This window comes from Zingiber officinale, chromosome 11B (genome assembly GCF_018446385.1).
Source record: "Zingiber officinale cultivar Zhangliang chromosome 11B, Zo_v1.1, whole genome shotgun sequence".
NCBI lineage: Eukaryota > Viridiplantae > Streptophyta > Magnoliopsida > Zingiberales > Zingiberaceae > Zingiber > Zingiber officinale.
The window spans coordinates 49,978,993-49,996,653 of NC_056007.1; the positions used below are offsets into that span (position 1 = coordinate 49,978,993).

Consider the following 17,661-nt stretch of genomic DNA (forward strand, 5'->3'; position numbering starts at 1 on the left):
GTGTGATCTTAGCAAAGGAGAAAGTCCTGGTGAGGAGCCAGGCAATTGGAAAGTCCAAGCATGTGGTCTTGGCAAGGTAAGTCCTGGTATGTCTTGGAAAGGAAGACCCAACAACTAGGATGAGGCCAAAGGAAGCTCCTGAAGGCAAGGCGTGAAGGATGGAGAAATATCCGAAGGACGCAAGGCTGATGGAGGAGGCTAGAAGGCTAGAAGGCTAGTTTGAGGTTGGTCGGGTGTGGCCAAATGCTAGGCATGGAGACCCAACAGGTCACGATTGACCGGAAGTTGGGCTTGGGACTTTGGACTTGAGTTTGAGTCAAGTTCAAAGTGTTCAATTGATCGGACGATCGATTGAACAGGGTCCAAATCGATCGATCGATCGATTTGGACTGTGCTGCAATTGTGGGAAGGTTCAATCAATCAGCCAATCGATTGGGATATGAAATCACGAGCACAGAGACTTTTTCAATCGATCGGGCGATCGATTGGGAGCTGCCAATCGATCGGTCGATCGATTCAGGCAGTCCCAATCGATCGGTCGATCGATTGGGAAGTGACCGTTGTGTAGGATGCAGATGATAGATGGCTACGATGGAGTTGTGCTGACGTGAAAATCGATTGGGGTTGATTTCAATCGATTGGAGGCACTGTATATAGCCTGGGCGGAGCGTTTTCTTCGCCAGATTTTTGTGATCTTCTCCTGCGATTTCTCTGCGATTTTCATCGATAGTCTCCAGTATTGACCGCCAGTTCTTGAAGGCGCTTGGGGTGCATTCCTAAGGTTCAAGAGGTAACAATAAGTAATAAGTAAGCAAGAAGAAGGGTGTATTGTAGTTATATCTTTTATTTTCTTCTTGTGTGAGTTGTGTTGTTGTGTGTGGATTTGTACGAGGCTTCTCCGCCTCCAGCTGCGACCGAGAAGGAGTTGTTCTTAGTGGAGATAGCGTGTCGTGTGTGGATCCTTGGATTAGTCACTTCTTCTTGAGGTGGATACCAAGTAAATCCTAGATGTTAGCGTTTTGGTTTGTTGTGTCTTTCTTTCCACTGCATATCATCAAGACGATGCAAGCGCGACGAAACGCTATTTACCCCCCCCCCCCTCTAGTGGGCACATCGGTCCCAACAGAGGTGCCTCACCTTACAACAGCACATCTATTATTCCTCTCATCTCTTCCTTGGTGGTGGCCAACCCTCATCCTTCTTCTCCTCCTTTTCTTCTTCTTTGGTGACCGACAACATCAATTCTTGAGGAGATTTTGGTGGTCGGATTTAGCTTGGAGAAGAAGTAGAGAAAGGAGACTTTGTTTCTTAACATCGTTTGGAGTTTGGTTGGTGGCTGAAGTTCTTCATCTCAAGGAGATTGTTGGTGGCCGAAACTTGCAAGGGGAAGAAGGAGGCTTGGGTGGATTCTCATCTTGGTAGATTGTCGCCCACATGATGTCCGAGATAAGAAGAGGAATATGATAGAAGATCGTGAGGTCTATAAGCTACAAAAGGTATAACTAGTTATTAGTTTTCACATCATAACTAGTTTATTCTTTTTGTTTAGATCTTGAAATACCAAACACAAGAGGCTAACGATTCTAGGCTATCAAATTTATGTTTTGATTTTGTGTGTCTTTTATTTTTCGATCTTGTGATTCGATTGTTCTTAATGGTTAAACCTAGGGTTACTATAAGGAGATTAAATATTAAATTTCGTTGAAAAGCTTTGTCTAGGAAGTGGTGGATGATCCCATACCCAAGAAGGCCTAGTGTCTCACCATGTTTAACCTGGAAGCTGATCTTTGAAATAAATATTTAATCAAATTTGTAACATGGGTTGATTTGGATTAATAATTGTTGGAACCCCAAGGTTGTTTTGGTGTGATCAACAAGTTAAGTTAGGTCCTGCATTGTTTCTAACCCTGTGTCTAAGTGTGCAGGAGCTTAGGAGCACAGGTAGTCGAGCGGAAGACGCAGCTAGCGAGAAGGACGACACGTTGTGCGTCCGAGAGACGAGGCGCTGCGAAAGAGTACACCGGCGGACGAGAAGGAAGCGTGCGGTGGTTCCGAGGGACGAAAGCCGGAGCGGAAGATTGCTCGGGGAGCAAGAGACGCAGCTAGCGAGAAGGTCGAAGGCCGAGGGACGAAGACTGCAGATGAGTACGCTGGCGGACGAGAAGGAAACACGCGGCAATTCCGAGGGACGAGAAGCCGGAGGGAAGCACGCTCGAGAAGACCGGAAGTTGGGTTCGGGTGAGCCCTTTTCCGGATTGCCGAGATCACCCAAGCGACCGGATCCGGAGCGGAAGAACCGGACCGAGGCGGGACTGAACCAGAGAAGAAGTCCCGGACGAAAAGGTCAACGGCTATTGACTTTGGGCTCCGGGGCGCCCGGAGCAGTCCGGGGCGCCCGGAACCCTTCCGAGCGCCCGGACCTTGAATATTGACCAGATCGAGCTTTGATTCGATCTGAACGTTGGGGGATAAAATTTATCCCCCCCAGGGTGCCCGAAACCCTTCCAGGCGCCCTGACCAAGGCTATAAATATAGTATTGGTCCAGAAGCTTTTCATCAATTCAGAACTCACGCATTTCTTTCAAACACTTGTACGCTTTCTGTAGTTAGCTTCTGTTGTGCGCTTCAACTTTGTAAGAGACTTCTCCGCCTGAAGGAGAAATTCTAGTGCGATCATCTTTCTTGGATTAACAACCTCCCCGGTTGTAACCAAGTCAAAACCTGGTGCCTCGTTTTCTTTTCTGATCTTAGTTTATTGCTTTGATTATTTTACAAGTGTCAGTCTAAGAGTTCGAGAAGGGTGTTTGCGTTTAGATTTTTTCAGGGCTATTCAACCCCCCCTTCTAGCCGGCCTAACGGTCCTACAAGTGGTATCAAAGCCAAGACGCTTCAGGAGGACTAACCGCCAATCGAAGCAAAGATAATGGCCGGACCAAACATCCACCCGCCGAAATATGGAGGAGATTGCGCTACGTGGAAGAATCTGATGCAGGTATTTTTTACCACAGACTTTGAATTAACTCTAACAATGGAATCTGATTTTGTAGCTCCAGAAGGTAAGGAAAAATGTCAATGGACAAAAAAGGAGCAGGCTGAATTCGTGGAGAACGACAAAGCAGAATACCATCTGCTAAGCGTTCTTCCACCTCAAGAAGTCAACAGAATCGGACACTACCACTCGGCAAAGGAACTTTGGGAAAAGTTCCTCGAGCTGCACGAAGGGACGTCCGAAGCCAAGCTCGCCAGAAGAGATCTGCTTCGAAATCAGCTCACCAGCCTGCGACTTCTACACTCGAGAATCAAAGAGATCATCACCGGACTGTCGAATCTCAGAGAAACAGTAAGTAACCGAGATTCGCTAAGGTACGCACTAAATTCATTTCCTAGAAATTCAAAATGGGCATCACTAGTAGATGCCTTTTATATTTCTAAAGATTTAGAAAAGATCTCGTTAGAAGAATTTTTTTCTACTTTTGAAGTGCATGAGTCAAGATGTGCAGGAATGAAGGAGCCCAAGAACAACGTCGCCCTCAAAGCTTCGAGAGACGAACCAGAGTCGGAGTCTTCTCTCGATGACGAGGAAATGGTAATGATGGTAAGAAGATTCAAGAAGCTTTGTAAATCCAGATCTACTAATCGTCCGCAGGGGAAGAAGAAAAGGATGATCCGCCGCTACCACTGCGACGAAGAAGGGCACGTCAAGGACAATTGCCCCAAGCTGAAGAACAAGAACAAGGAAAAGGGTAAGAAGCCTATCCAAAAGCGAAAAGCCCTAAAGGCGACGTGGGACGATACGTCGTCGGAGTCGGAAGTCGAGGCATTCTCCGAACTTGCTCTAATGGCAAGTCATCAAGACGACGACTGCGAGTCAAGCTCTTCCGAAATGAGCATCAAGAGCATCGATGAAGGGGGAGCTTCGTCAGAAGAAAGCAGTAGTTCAGGGGGAGACACGGAAAACGAACTCGACAAGGTAAGTCAGGTACGTTCACTTCCTCCCGATAAACTTTATAAATTTGTTAAGTTATTAACTAAAGACTGCTGTAAATTAGAAAAAGAAATAAAAAATTTAAAAATAATTTTAGCTAAATCCTGCCCTTTAGAAGAATTAGATAAATCAAAATTTGAAAATGAAAAATTGAAATTTGAAAATAATGATTTGAAAATTCAAGTAGATAATTTGAAAAACCATGCATGCTCATCTAATTCTAGAAAATTTAAAAATTTAAATTGGTATTATAGATATCACCCGGGACAAATTAAGAATATCTCTAAAAAATATGTCCCTAAGAAATTTTTAATCAATCCAGTAGGCTGGAACCTTTATTGGGTTCCTAAATCTTGCTTAGTCTAAGTTTTAAAATTAAAATTAGCGCTTTTCAGTGAGAAAATTAAACAATGAATTTCTCTATGAGGCTTTGTCTAAGGAAGTGATTGTTGCTCCAATAACCAAGAAGGCCTAGTGCCTCGTCACGACCTGGAAGCCAAAATATTGAAATAAATATTTAATTAACTTTCTGTCAAAGCATTTAAAATTAGAATTAATTAATGCTTTCAAAGATTTTTTTTTAAACATTTTTTTCAAAATATTTTTTATACTTAGAAAAATACTTTTTGCCGAAGTCAAATTTTACTTAGAAAAATTCTCAAAAATATTTTTACTTAGGATTTTTTTTTAACTTAGAAAAATTCTCAAAAATCAATCTTTTAAGTTTAAAAAAAACAAAAAAAAATATTTTCAGAAGACATTTTTTTTAAGTTAAAAGCCATTTTGAAATTGAAAATTTCTACTTAAAGCTTTTAGAAATTTTTTTAAGAATCTTATTATTTTCTAAGTCTTTAACCCTTAGTTCTTTTTAAACCCCATTTTTTTGTGATCAAAGGGGGAGAAGAATTAGTATAAGTCTAGGGGGAGGTAGAAATTGAAAATTGAAATTTTTCAAAATTTAATTTTGTTGCACATTAATGCAATAACTTGTTTTACTTTTATGTCAAGTTTTGACCCTAGCTTAACTTGGGTTGATCACACCAAAAAGGAGGAGATTGTTGGAACCCCAAAGTTGTTTTGGTGTGATCAACAAGTTAAGTTAGGTCCTGCGTTGTTTCTAACCCTGTGTCTAAGTGTGCAGGAGCTTAGGAGCACAGGTAGTCGAGCGGAAGACGCAGCTAGCGAGAAGGACGGCACGCTGTGCGTCCGAGGGACGAGGCGCTGCGGAAGAGTACACCGGCGGACGAGAAGGAAGCGCGCAGCTAGCGAGAAGGTTGACAACCGAGGGAAGAAGACTGCGGATGAGTACGCTGGCGGACGAGAAGGAAACACGCGGCAATTCCGAGGGACGAGAAGCCGGAGGGAAGCACGCTCGAGAAGACCGGAAGTTAGGTTCGGGTGAGCCCTTTTCCGGATTGCTGAGATCACCCAAGCGACTGGATCCGGAGCGAAAGAACTGGACCAAGGCGGGACTGAACCAGAGAAGAAGTCTCGGACGAAAAAGTCAACGGTTGTTGACTTTGGGCTCCGGGGCGCCTGGAGCCCTCCGGGGTGCCCGGAACCCTTCCGGGCGCCCGGACCTTGAATATTGACCAGATCGAGCTTTGACTCGATCTGAACGTTGGGGGATAAAATTTATCTCCCCAGGGCGCCCGGAACCCTTCTAGGCGCCCCGACCAAGGCTATAAATATACCCTTGGTCCAGAAGCTTTTCATCAATTCAGAACTCACGCATTTCTTTCAAACACTTGTACGCTTTCTGTAGTTAGCTTCTGTTGTGCGCTTCAACTTTGTAAGAGGCTTCTCCGCCTGAAGGAGAAATTCTAGTGCGATCATCTTTCTTGGATTAACAACCTCCCCGGTTGTAACCAAGTCAAAACCTGGTGCCTCGTTTTTTTTTCTGATCTTAGTTTATTGCTTTGATTATTTTACAAGTGTCAGTCTAAGAGTTCGAGAAGGGTGTTTGCGTTTAGATTTTTTCAGGGCTATTCGACCCCCCTTCTAGCTGGCCTAACGGTCCTACAATAATGTTAAGCATCGTTTGCGATCCATTTCTAAACCTCTAAGAACAGATAGGTTGAATTTGGAATCAATAATGTTATGTTTTGTTTGCGATTCCAAATTTAATTTCTAAAGAACACAATAGGTTGTTAGGAAAGGTTCGGGACTTGTACAAAATTTTTGTACAGGGGAACCAGTACGATATTTCGAGTAGCAACCAACAATGCTCTAGAGACGGACACTTTCACACTTAACCGCGCTCCATCTTAGGTCGTCATAAAGACACCATATACAATATGGACAAGGCAAAGTGTTTATTGCCAGAACTGGTGTCTTTCTAGAAAGAGAATTTATTTCTAGAAAAACTAGCGGGAGTAAAGTCGATTTTGAAAAAATTAAAGATACATAAACTAGCACTGACACCTTGATGGAAACTGAACATGAACCGCAAGATGTTATCGATCAGGATTTTGTTACACCTCATGAAGTTGTGGAGCAACAATCTGTTCAAATAGCACAAGCTCTACGTAGATCTGATAGGATTCATCGTTAACCTAAGAGATATTCTTTTCTCTTGTTTGACCATGGTGATGTAGTGTTTGTTGATCTCATTGAGCTTACATCTTATCAGGAAGCCATACAGGGCTCAGATTCTGAGAAATGGCTAGATGCCATGAGATTTAAAATGAAATCTATGTACACTAACCAAGTATTGACTTTGGTTGATCCACCTGAAGGGATCAAACTCATTGGGTGTAAGTGGGTCTTCAAACTGAAGACTGACATGGATGGTCTTTTGCATACCTATAAAGGTAGATTGGTGGCTAAAGGATTCAAGCAGATTCATGGTATAAATTATGATGAAACATTTTCACCAGTTACGATGCTTAAGTCTATTCAGATCATGCTTGCTATTGTAGCTTACTATGATTATGAGATCTAGCAGATGGATGTCAAAATCGTATTTCTTAATGAAAATCTACTCGAGGATGTGTACATGACACAACCTGAGGGGTTTGTAGATCCAGAGCATGCTGGAAAGGTATGTAAGTTGCGATGATCCATATATGGATTAAAGAAAGCTTCTAGAAGCTAGAATCTTCGATTTGATGATGCGATCAAAGCGTTTGGTTTCATCAAGAATGAAGATGAACCTTGTGTCTACAAGAAGGTTAGTGTGGGAGCACAGTCATCTTTCTTATATTGTATATAGATGACATGCTTCTCATTGGAAATGATATCCCTACTCTTCAATCAGTGAAGACTTGGCTTGAGAATTGTTTCTCAATGAAGAACTTAGGTAAAGCGACCTACATTTTAGGCATCAAGATCTATAGAGATAGATCTAAGAGATTGCTTGGTCTAAGTCGGAGTACATATATTGACAAAGTACTTAAATGTTTTGTCATACATCATTCCAATAAGGGATTCCTGCCAATGTCACATAGTGTCAGTCTTTCGAAGACTCAATGCCCTTCTTTTAAGGAAGAAAGGGACCGCATGGATCAGATTTCTTATGCATCTGCTATAGGGTCTATCATATACGCCATGTTTTGTACTTGCCCAGATGTCTTGTATGCATTAAGCATGACGAGTATATACCAGTCAGATCTAGGTGAAGGTCACTGGATAACAGTAAAAAATATTCTTAAGTTCTTGAGAAGAACTCAAAATTATTTCTTAATCTTTGGAGATGATGAAGAGCTTGATATAAAGGGTTACACCGATGCTAGCTTCCAAACTGGCAAGGATGATTACAAATCGTAGTCAGAGTATGTATTTTGCTTAAATGGTGGTGCTGTAAGCTGGAAGAGTTCAAAGCACGACACAATCGCTGATTCTACAATAGAAGCTAAGTACATTGTTACTTCAGCTGTAACTAAAGAGGCTGTTTGGATCAGGAAGTTCATTACAGAGCTTGGTGTTGTTCCTAGTATAACGAACCCAATATACTTCTATTGTGATAACAATGGGTAACAATGATGTCTTACTAGATGCCACTTATTGCTTATTTATCTAAAATAGTTTTAGAGATATTGCCAATGTTACGAGAACCTATTGGATTACACACAAAAAATATATTGATTTGGAGATAGATTCAATTTAGTTTGACTAAAATATAATGAACCATTGGATGAGATTATTTTAATGATTGACACTTGAGCTGATTGGAGATTGTTAGTATTAGTTCTAAGATTCAATTATGAGATGACTAACACATCCGAATTCGAATCATTGAGTTAGATTCAAGTGAATCCAACCATATGGATTCAATCTAATCCGAATTAGACTTGAGTTAGACTCAAGTGAATTCATTCACTAAAGAGGATTAATAGAGATTAATGAAACATTAGAAGAGTTAATTTCAAAATTCATTCAATTTCGTAATTGAATTCAAAAATGAAGAGTTCAAAAATGGCCTTAATGGAGTGTTAATGCTCATTAAGTCTCATTAAGTGAATTAATGCTCATTAAGTATTTTCATTGGATGGAATACAAAAGTATTTTTTTTTCTCATTTTTGAGTATGAATTCATTCATCTTCTTCTCCTCTCTTTCTTTGACCGAAACTCATTAGAGCTTTGCTAGCACAACCTTGAGTGTTGGTCTTCTCCATTTTCTTGTGTTCGTGTGGATATCGAAAGAGGCAGGGGCACGTGATCGTGCTAAGATCCTAACTGTCGAGAGATCGAGTACACGCATCAAAGGTATAACTCTTTATCATGTTAAAATTTAGTATATGTTTTCTTCCTATGCATGAATCTTCTGATAGGAACTAGATGTTTTTTACAACGCTTTCTGCATATTTAACGTCCTAATTTCTTACCATTTACATCCCTAAAGAAGACATTTGTAAAATTTGCATAAGTTAATTGAGTATTTTAGATGTAAAAAAAAAAATTAAAAGATCACTCTTTATTTTCATTATCCTTCCAAAAAAAAAGTGCTTTATTAAAAAAAATAAAAAAGGGATTCCATCGTATTATTTCAAAAATAACTTTATTTTTATTTTATTATAACAATACTACTATAATTAGAATAGTTTTAATCAAAACTACTATAATATAAAGTAATTTTAATCAAATATGCTTGTTTTGATCATAATTATTATAAAAATCTTAGAATAAGGGTATTTTTAAAATAAAAATAATGATAAAGTGCTATTTTTTTTTAAAAAAAATGAGATGTCCGAAAGTAAAAAAAATTATTTGATTTAGAGTATGTTTGAGGAAAAAAAAAATCTAAGAGCATAATTAATTAAAACATGGTGTATTGAAATTGAATTAATGTGATTTTCCCAAAATAAAAATAAAACATTATAGCAACAATCAAATAAATTTATTTATCAAAATCAACTAAATAAACTAATTTTTGAGTCTGTTTCTTCTCTCTCTTACGTGGCTGCATCTCCTTTTCTTGACCACTAAGAAGCCGCTTCACAAACCCACCGGCGTCATCCTCTCCGCAGTTCCATTCCAAGTGACCATTTTTTTCCCCTTCGATCCTTCTCGTCCGGGAGATGGCAGAAGAAACCGCTCTCTTCCCCGTGGGCGATCCGGACTCGCCGCTGACTCCAAAGAGGCAGCAGCGCAGGAGCTTCCTCTCCCGGCTCTTGAGAGGCATCTTCGCCGCGGACAATGACATCCAGAAGAAGTTGGAGCACATTTCCAAGGAGGAGGCATCGATCCACTCCCGTTTGAAGAGAAGGGCGCAGTCGTCTCGGAAGATCGCCAAGAACGTCATCTTCCTCTCCGTCATTATCGAGGTGGGTTTTCTGTTGATAGAGATTCGAAAATGGCGATCCTTTTTTTATGTAGACGCATTGTTTTTCTAATAAGTCGATTATCCAAGTGGAAGATTTAGTATGCTAAAAAGCGTGGAATTGAAAGGTTGATTTAACCAATTCGTAAACGTCCACAAAATAGGACACTGATAATTCTAACTAGCAATGATTAATGGAAAAGAGTTGCAATTTGATCGGAATTTCGCATGAGGAATTGACATGATAATAAGATTGCATTTTTAGAGAAAATATGATAATTTGATTATATGTAGTGTATTTTATGCATCAAATTCTTAGTCTAATTATCTAGTTGATGTTTTTCAATCTTCGGTTCCAGAATCCAGATTATAATAAAGCCTACACCTACAGTGTGCTTTTCCTTTAATTTACCATGTAAAACCAAATTTTCTCACCAATCTACTTGAACCTCTAAGCCATTTTTGTGGACAATAGTGTCTGCAACATTATTATTGGCATAATCAAGGCGTCCCTTTTATTGTTCTTATTTAGCAGGAGTCCGTCCCCTCAGGATGATCTAGTGGCTAACGTAGGTGCTGCCAACTTGAGGTCTGGGGTTCGAATCTCGGCATAACCGAGGTAACTGCCTCCCTCATGCGCTAATCACTATTCCAAGGGCTAGTAGTCACCCGCGATTTACCTCCCTGTGTTGGCCCTTGGACGGATTGGCGGGGGCCCTAGAGGCGAGCCCAGTCGCCTTTGCCAACTTATTTAGCAGGAGTCCTGTTTCTTATCCATGTTAGCATGTTGCTGTCCAAATTAACAGTAGAAACAGCTTTTCCAAACCAGCATCTACGAGGGTGCCAGCTAGCTCAGCTGGTAAGGGCGTTAAGGATATGCTGCCAAGGTCTTGGGTTTTATCTGTCTTGGTCAAAAAAAAAGTGGAGGCTTGAGGGCTTCAATTGTAGATTATCTAAAAAAACAGAATCTACATTTCCACCATTGACTGATTTACAAGGAAGCCAAATGAAATCATGATATGGTATTTCATGAGTTACAAAAGTCCAATTCTTCTCAAATATGAATTTTTAAATGTTATCTTTTCTTGCTTTAGTTGAATTCAATTAAGCGAATTGTCCATGGTAGCTCCTAATATGTTGCTCATTTAGCTTGTCTTGTTAAATCTATGTCTACAATTGGTGTTCTTTGCATGAACCATATTTTATCCTACTAAAATTTCATTGCACCTTTCCACATCCCAGGTTGTAGCCGTGAGCTATGCTATAGCTAGCACAAGATCAGAAGATTTGGATTGGAAGATGAGATCTATTCGCGTGTTGCCTATGTTTATATTACCTGGCTTGTCAACTGTTATGTACTCATCACTTTTGAGCCTCACAAGATTGCGTAAATATCTAAAATTCTTCACCCAACATTAGACAATTTTCCAATATTATCTTTCAATTATTGCAACTCTTTGTATCATATATTCTACAAAACAAAATTTGTTTGCATTTAAAGTTGTTCACCTATCTTTTTTTTACATTTTCTGTAACTCATGCACATAGATAGTGTGTATCAATTTCACAAAGAGAGCACATTGATTCTTACAGGTTAGCATTAAAAAAGTATCAATGTGCTATTTTGAAATATATACATCTAACCAGCCACTTAGACCATAAGAAGAGATGGTAGTTAAAACTATTAGGAGATCTCATCTTGACAGCAAATCTCCTTCCCCCAACGTGCCATACTTATGCTTCTTCTAAACATTTGTTTCTTTTTATCTTCAGATGATGTAATTGGTTAGGTCTAACAAATTAACAAACTAGTGTAGATGCATATTAGAATAGATGCAACATTTACTTCCAAGTGACTCAAAGTATGGAATTGTTTATGCAATTTTATAGAAGAAGTTAGTTTAACATGACAAGAAAATGACTTGATTGCTTCTCTTAAAGGTATTAGCGCTACTAGGTGTTAGGTACTGTGAGTCTAGTACTACATTGATATTTTAAGTTTAGGAATTCTATTATTGAGTCAATACATACACATATAATTATCCCTTTATAACAATAAAAATAGAATTTCTCCTTTTTCTCCAAACTCATCATGGTATTAGAGCACCCTTTTAGCATTAAAGTGTTCCAAAAGAGGTATTCCATTCCTTAGAAGGTCATCCGTCTCCCCTCATCCACCTGCTCTCTCTCTTCTTCTCTAATAACATGTGATTTCCTCTGCAACTATGTCCACCTACTCATCTTTGACATATATTTTTCTTGCATGAGAAAATAGCTTACAAATCTAACTATTGTTCCTATTCCTATGATGCCTCGACATACAGGTGTGCTGATGAGTTAGCCTCATGGGATTTTTTGAGTTTCTTTTGATGAAATCGTCCTTCACCTAGTCTAGTGTGAGATTGTAGATTTTTCCCAATGAGTATGCCTCTTCACTCCAGCAACAACCACAAACTCTCAAGATGTGAAAATGATAACACTCAAGATGTGATTGTTGGCACTAAGATTAGAGAAGCATGACCTATGTCAAAGCCAGCATGCAAGGATGGGAATTTGGATGCTTCTCTATAATTTAGCATATCTTCTAATTCAAAATTTGTGCTAATATTTGAATAAGTTGACAAGATAAACAATTAAGAACTATCATAAAGTTTTTTCATAGTAAGGGATGATAGAATTTAATGTAATGCTTTTGGAAGAGTTGTTGTAGGATTATTTAGACCAATATATGTATAGATATACCTTACATAGTTGTATTTTAGTTTGAGAGGTGCATAACATATTCTTTATAATAATAATTAGTTATTGAAATTATTCATGTAATATCAACATATGTATCTCTTATGCACACAATAAAGCTCTAACTTGTCAGCTAAAAGGAGATAAAGGAACCAAATGAATAGATTAACATGTTTTAAATTTAAAAGAGACTATAAATGGACACATACTAAAAAATTTGTTAACAAATTGGTTACAAGCAAAGTCATCAATTAGTAAATGAGAAATTTATAGTGCAAATTGGTCATTATTCATTTAGTTTAGTTGATGCTTTTGGTTCCTTGCAATAGTGCCATAATTATAAGTCTAGATGGCATGAGGAATGTGCCTTGAAGGTGGTGGATTGTAAGGGTGTTGTTTAGGAGGCTTGATTAAAGGATTGTGAGGCTTTAGAGGCTCAATGAAAAAATTGACTAGGAACTATTTAGAAGGTTCAATTAAGGCATCATCGATTTTAGGAAATGTTTGAACAAATAAGATAACAATATGAAAAGAGTTTCAGTGGTTAAATTACTAGTGTCACATGGATACTTTTTTAAAGGGAATAGTCTATTAGGAGACTCTTTTGGTCTATGTATGAGTGTTCCATTAAAAAAAATACTTTCTCCTCAATAAAGGAATTACTATGTGAGGTTGAGACTATCATTGGTTGTGTATCTCTAGGTCTCTAATTTTCTCTTGAGATTAGAGATGAGGTAAGTCACTAAGTGATTTTGTGAATTTTTATATTTGGACTCTATTCTCAATGCATAAATGACTCTAAGAAGGTGTGACTTCTACCATTGATTTATCTTGGGATTGTGAAGCATAATTAGATATATAGTGAAAATTTAAAATTTCATTTAGGCTGATTAAGCCTATCCTATAAATTTGTATGGAGATAAAACCAAAATGAAGAAGACTTGTTCAATGTACTGAATATCTTTCAATCAATAAAATTTCTACTTTGAGTTCTCTATGAGATTTCCTTTGTGTAAGGTTGTGCTACATCATCTCCTGTATCAAAGGTGACGAGAAGAGAGGCTTTCACTTGGGCAAGTTTTTTGAAGTGCAAGATGATGATATCAAGATTGTCGGGAAGATGCTAAAGTAGGTTCTCTCGCCACCAACAAAGGCTTAATCTTATGAAGATTTTATGGTTGAGGGGTTTTAGTTCGAGTGTTGAAAAAGTAGACGTAGGCCGTATCTCATTCTCTAGTTCTAGTGAACATGATTGTAGAAGATGAACAAACCTAGGTCCTATAGGTATGGGTTGCCGAGGGTTGGTATAAGTGAGCTATGTGGGTGTCGTTTGCTGATAGCTAGCGGAAGTAGGATAGGTGATAGAAAAATTATCTAAATTAAGTAGTACAACTAGCACATGGAAATGTTGACTAAATCCATTAGTTTCTAATGTCATTGATTCAGTAGCAACTAACCTTTGGTTTACTTCGGGCATAGGGAAAGGGGTCAGAGGACTGAATTGATATTGGAGGATTTGTATAAGTGGATTATTTGGTTGATAAAGGATAGATGTTGGTTGGCTTCCAACATGCAAAATGGATCTCCAGGTGTTTATTTTTTTGCAAGAAATGGTGAGAACCACCTTAGGGGAAAAGTAAGAGTGTGGTGACGGGGATGAGATGGTGGAAGGATCTCCATTGAGATAGTGAAGTTTGGAGGAGGCATAGGAAGTAGGTGATTTGATAGTAGTCCATTGGTTATAGTTTAAAATCTCATTCCGTTTCGCCCTATACGGATGAAACATTTCATTTCACTCGTGGACCGACACAAGCACGCTTGTGTTCCAAGGCCCCGTGGGCCCAATGATGCATTTGGAAGCATCGTGCTGCCAAGCGATGTGTATGGAGGCATTGCGCTGGCCCGACGACGAGTCTGGATGTGTCGCACTGGCTTAGGGGCTGTCGGCCACTCATCGGAAGGCATCATGCTAGCTTGGTGACGCGTCTGGAGGCATCACATTGGCTTAATGATGCGTCCAGAGGTGTCGCACGGGCCAGCGACTCATCTTGGCGCGAAATAGGTGGGCAAAATAGTGGGATAGAACAGTGAGGTAAAGATTTTAACTTAGATTTAATTGAATAACTTAGGTTAATAATTTTAATCAATTCTTAACTATGATTGGGATCATTTAGATATGTTTAATTAATGCCTAAGAAAATTATCTCATTAATTTAACATATATATATATATATATTATTTTTTCTATTGTTTTATTTTTAAATATTTAGATTAAATTTTTTATTTTTAGTTAATTTGTTTTATATTTAAAAAAATACTAATTCGGCACGACATGATACGGTACTGAAATTATATCGTTCTAGTCTATAACCGAAGCCTCGGCACGGGTCGAGATTTTAAATCTTGCCATTTGTGATAATGGGCGTAGGAGTCATGTGTTAAGGATAGAGAATATACATTATAGAAGGTAGCGGAAGGAGCTAAAGGAAAGATGGTCGTGGTGTTGGTAGGGGTGATTACATCATAGGGCCATTGGTGGCGTTGCACTTGTGGAAGATAGGTGGGCAATAAACAAAGAGCAAATGATCTAGTTGAATACGCAAGGGAAAGTTATGATGAAGTGGCAAAAGAGGGATGGGTATCAAATCCCAAATTAGAAATTCAACTTTGAAACAAATTGTTGTGACACCAAAATGAAATATTATTATGAAATAGCTGAATAATTTAAAAACTTCAACGCAAACAAAACAAAATTGAAAATAAACTAAAAAAATTCCTAGAAATAAATAATCCTAATTGCAAAAAGGACTCAATCAAATTTGAGATAAATTCTCTATTTTCTAGTCATTACAATTACCAATTTAAACTACTGTAATTAGCTTATTTCTCTAAATAAAGGGATATGCCTGAATATACTTTTACAAAATTTAAAAATTTTAAAAAAATAAATTCCCATTAATCAAAGCTTTTTTTGGTTGATGTACCAAGATAGATATTGAAATATCTATGTTCTACTTTGATGAAGAGTGTAAAAGATATTAGAGTAATTAGACGGTCTATATTTTAGACTTAAGGGTTTTATATTGAATCTTATATATCTTTATATAATAGAATATTTCTTTTTTTCCCAAACTTAACAACTTCACTGGCATTATATTACTTCTGCTGTTATATTGGGCTTAATTTTTATGGTAGTGTGGTTTAGCTTCATTGAACCTGTAATATTACACTAGTTTACCCGTCTTCAATTTGGTTCCTCATTTCCTTATCTTTTGTCTTTGATTTTTCTAACTGTAACAAATTGGTGGAATATTTAACCATTCTTACCTGAAAATGATGTGTTACTTCCAAACTTGGTATTTACGAATCTTCAGATATAATATCTTATTCAGTTTTTCAATTGACTGTCTATTCGTTTAAATTTTCATGCTCATTTGTTGGATAGCAGAAAACGTTGCCAAACTGTGCCAACAAAAAGTTAGAATATTTTGATTTTAGTAATTGGAAATCATTATTGCACTATCTTTACAGTTGATAGGAAGGACCAGAAACACCTTGAGAGGCTTCGTGCTGAGAGGCAAGAAACCATTGATGAACTCAAAGAGAAAACAAATTATTACACTACACAACAACTTATTCAGGTCCCTTTCTTGTTTTTTACTCTCATATTGCTTCATGAAACTCTTATTGGTTATGCTCTCATTGAAACTAAAGCAGTATTATCTGTGATAAAAATTTCCGTATTTAACCAAACTTATACTCTGTGCGTTCCACCACTTCCTGACATATTACAAAGTTTGTTCAACGGATAGTCAAAGTATGGCTTTGATTGACTTGTTACTGATTGACAAACTTCTAATCCAGAGGTATGATCTTGATCCTGCTGCTAAGGCAGCTGCAGCAACTGTTTTGGCATCTAAGCTCGGTGCCGATTCTGGCTTAAAACTCCAAGTAGGAGATGAAATTTCCGATCCATCAGGAAAAAGTCACGATGTTGAGCTACTGCAATCTTGTGGGTTGCGTAACAGGAAACCATCACATGTAATAGCTCCCAATGCTGGGAGTAACACAACTTCTGAGTTAATTGATGAAGCCTTTAATGAATTTGCCACCAATCCAAGAATTAGCTCTCCAAAGCAAAGAGTTGTGGAACCCTTCAAAGCTTCAGTCTTCAGCGAAGGGAGTTGGCTTTCTCGATTAGCAGCCTTGCTCGTGGGAGAGGATCCAACTCAGTGCTACGCTCTGATTTGTGCCCACGGTCACATGCACAATGGTAAGTGATAAGGTGTTTTATATTCTCCTAGTGAAAACATGATTGTAGCTTTCTCCAACTTCAACAAAACTTACAGGTTGAATATGTGCAGGTTTAGCCAAGAAAGTGGATTTTCCCTACATAACCTATTACTGTCCCCACTGCCATGGATTAAATGGACAAAGGCATCAGGAAGAACATGAAATGAGTTCTGGTTCTGGAAAGAACACACCTACCTCTTTAACAGATAGCGATAATACGTATCAAAGTGAGAACAACACCAATTTAACTACTAAGAATGCCACCGCATTGGTAAAAGAGAATCATGGAGATGCTAGTGAGAACAAGTATGATGATGCGACTAGAATTTCAGGTTTGTTAAATGAAAAAACTGGTGAGAGAGAGTTGGTTAATCCTGTTAGTTGAAAAGTTGTGTTTCTTTGAGAAGGTAGCCTTTTTCTCTTTGTTAGAGTGGAAATTGCTTCTCACGTGTATATTAAAACCAATCGGTAGATGGTTGTAAGTAATTACAGATTTGCTCCTGTCCATTTGATTCGGTTCTGAGGTGTATTCTATTTCTGAAAATAGACGGCCTTGGTATTTACTGTGTTTATTTTGGTTCCACTATAAAAATAATAATAAAGATTTGTTCTATCTTCGAAATATATCATCACTTGATGTATTTATTGGTTTGTTTCAAATATGTGCATATTTTATTAAATTTATTACACTTGTGTATTTAATCAAAAGTTAGTCTGTTACAATCTTAGTGCAATATTTTTGGTTTGTTGTAGGTCGTTGGGCAGGAAAAAAAACACTGTTTTATAGATAAATACTGAAGATAATTTATCCTAAAATTTTAACAATTAACAATTTTAACTAAAATTGCTATATGCCTTTTATTTTTCAGTATGGGGTGTTCT

The 17,661-nt window shown here is 38.1% G+C and overlaps 1 protein-coding gene across 1 annotated transcript; it reads left to right on the top strand.

Annotated features, from left to right (window-relative positions):
- Positions 1 to 9,445: 9,445 nt before the first annotated feature.
- LOC122033359 (uncharacterized protein At2g24330-like) lies at positions 9,446 to 17,357 on the top strand. Its single transcript, XM_042592364.1, has 5 exons — positions 9,446 to 9,751; positions 10,990 to 11,134; positions 16,018 to 16,127; positions 16,351 to 16,759; positions 16,851 to 17,357. Exons 1-5 carry the CDS (start codon positions 9,506 to 9,508, stop codon positions 17,162 to 17,164), a joined length of 1,224 nt encoding a protein of 407 aa, XP_042448298.1. The 5' UTR covers positions 9,446 to 9,505; the 3' UTR covers positions 17,165 to 17,357.
- The last annotated feature ends 304 nt before the right edge of the window (positions 17,358 to 17,661 follow it).